General features: G+C 30.9%; 1 protein-coding gene across 1 annotated transcript in view; it reads left to right on the top strand.

The window, feature by feature from the left end:
* Positions 1 to 2,495, top strand: part of LOC107437791 (uncharacterized protein CG3556-like) — a 59,444-nt gene that overhangs the window by 6,978 nt on the left and 49,971 nt on the right. The window contains exon 2 of the mRNA XM_071186047.1: positions 1,516 to 1,652. Coding sequence (XP_071042148.1) covers positions 1,516 to 1,652 — 137 coding nt within the window. The remainder of the gene's footprint in view (positions 1 to 1,515; positions 1,653 to 2,495) is intronic.

Genomic DNA, 2,495 nt, shown 5'->3' with positions numbered 1-2,495 from the left:
GAATTTTTCTTCAAATGTTTGGCGTGTTCTGTTCCTGAAAGATTTACTAATATTCTGGAGATTTTTTTCAAGTTCTTCGGCCTTTTCCTTAGGGAAATTTTGTTTCTTATTTGCTGCTAAAAAATGGCGTCTGATTCAGTCAATGACTTTGATGGAACTAAATGAAAACGTGATAAATTAATGTCTGATATTTACAGGCTCCCGCTAGACGGCGTACTCGAGCGTTGCGATCGCGTATGGAAAAACAATACTTTTATTATTTTTATGCTAGTGAGAACCAAAACAATATGGAAATGAATAAGGGAAAACTGGATCCTACCACGTGATTTCCCGGCCAATAAAAATGTAGCGTTAAACGTTTAACGCAACCTTGTTGGAAGTCGCATAAGAAGTATAACTTCAATATTTCTTTGTAAAGAAAATAACTTTATTGTAGCTCATTGTGTATTGTAGCTCGCGTTACAGTTTCAATACTCATCATAAAAAACCTTGATAGGATTTTTAACACTACTTATCTTCCCACATAAAGTTAATAACTGAATTGACACTGTATCTCAGAAGGACTAGTATTACAGCATTACTGGTATTAATATCATTAGTAAGACAGTATTTATCTTAGTTTAGACACTCGACCAAACGTCCAAGGCTAAGTACCACGCTTGACTAGGAACTGATGCCTTAGACATTCGTGTTTTGTCATTTTAACGTAAAATTTCTATCGCATGTAATTTTTAAAAACTATTTTTGAATCACTAAATGAAAAAGAAGTTGCTATTTACTAAATCTAGTTATTAAATGAATAAAAATATTTTAATTCATTATATACATGAACTGCATTTCACTGAAACTCAAATAAACTTCTCTGGATGCTTTTAAACATTTCCTCATTAATAATTGTTTTTTTTTTTTTGTACAGAGTTGGATAAATTTTAGAAAAGTCAATTTAGTGTATGTAACCTTCATTCAGTGAATAGTTTGAAATCAAAAATGAATGATTAACAAAGCAGTAAATATTAAATGAAGGTAGATATTTGCAAGATAGAGTTAAATGATTAAAAATATATAACATATTTTTATTCAATGTGTAGAAAAATAATTTCATTCAATAATTAAAATCAATATATAGCATTTTATAAAAAATATATTTAACATATTTTAATTCAATATATAGGATTTCATTGAAAATCGAGTTGATCACTTAAAATGCTTTTAAATTTATCAGCAAGTTTCTTCCTAATATTTTTAAAGAAGAAAAAGAAATAATTTTATAAAAGTTAATTAAATACATGTAACCCATATTTAGTGATTTCTTTAAAACAAAACTATAAAACAAGGCAGTCAACATTTACTTTAAAGATTTACCACGTAGAATAAATCAAATTAAAATTTTTAATTTGTGCTTAGATTTCGTGACAAATATGCATAGTCTGTATATAAGATGAATACTAAATGATGAACATAAGATTATTACTCAAAATAATTATAGTAATTACAGTTTCTTCTTTTATTTTATAGCTTCTCTTAATTCCTGTATAGAAGAGAAAAGAATATCTGGAGAAGTGTCTTCCGATAAGGATGAATGCATAGATATACATGTACCACCAAATAAATTTTTACGATTGAATATTTTTCAGCTTAGACTTTACTATTCGGTAATATATTATACAATCAAATAAATTTAAAAGTAAAGCTTCTATCTTTGAAGACATTTTAGATATTTTAATTTATAATTGACGTACACTTATAACTGGATCAGTAGATTGTTGTAATTAATATGTATAGTAAAAAACATAAAACAGTTCAGCATTTGCTCTATTGCCCACTCCCTGCTGCCGCGATGGTGCTTTACTGTTAACAGGACACACACTATTGGTCGATGAGCATACAGAACTACAGCGTGAAGGCGGTTTCGGACAGTTGGTGTGTCGAAACTGTGGTACCAATAGCCAAGCGAAAGTGTTGTTGAAGAAGAGTGGCATTCATGATGTCTTCGAACCGTATATAGTACCATCAAAAAAGTGCTCCGCAAAGGCAAATTTCTCCCAATACTTGATCCAGGAGTTCCCTTGTCTTCTGGATTAGGTTCAAAATTACAACCCGTACCTATGTATTTGAGCAGACAAGACTGCATGTATGCGCACATATGAAAAAATAATATCATGCTGGGAGGCTTCGCACCCTGCTCGCCAACCCCCGGAACTGCTTTCGCAGTTCATTTCGGATTGCTTCGCAATCCGATGATCGCTTTACTCGCTCATTGGATACGTTCTTAACGTCTAGCTTTTGTATACTTATTTGAACACTGAAGTTCCGAAAACTTTTCACTGTAGAAAATTCTAAAAATGTGCATTTCAATATTAATTTGAAATTGCCAACAGTTCACATATTTTTCTTAATCACACTATTCTAAATTTCAGTTGTTGAGAAAAGTAACTGTTGTAAGTTTTGTTTTAAAGTCTTTCCCACCAGAGGGCTAAAACCATGTGTTGTAAAAC

Source organism: Parasteatoda tepidariorum, chromosome 10 (assembly GCF_043381705.1).
Source record: "Parasteatoda tepidariorum isolate YZ-2023 chromosome 10, CAS_Ptep_4.0, whole genome shotgun sequence".
Taxonomy (NCBI): Eukaryota; Metazoa; Arthropoda; class Arachnida; order Araneae; family Theridiidae; genus Parasteatoda; species Parasteatoda tepidariorum.
This window is presented reverse-complemented; position numbering and strand designations above follow the sequence as displayed.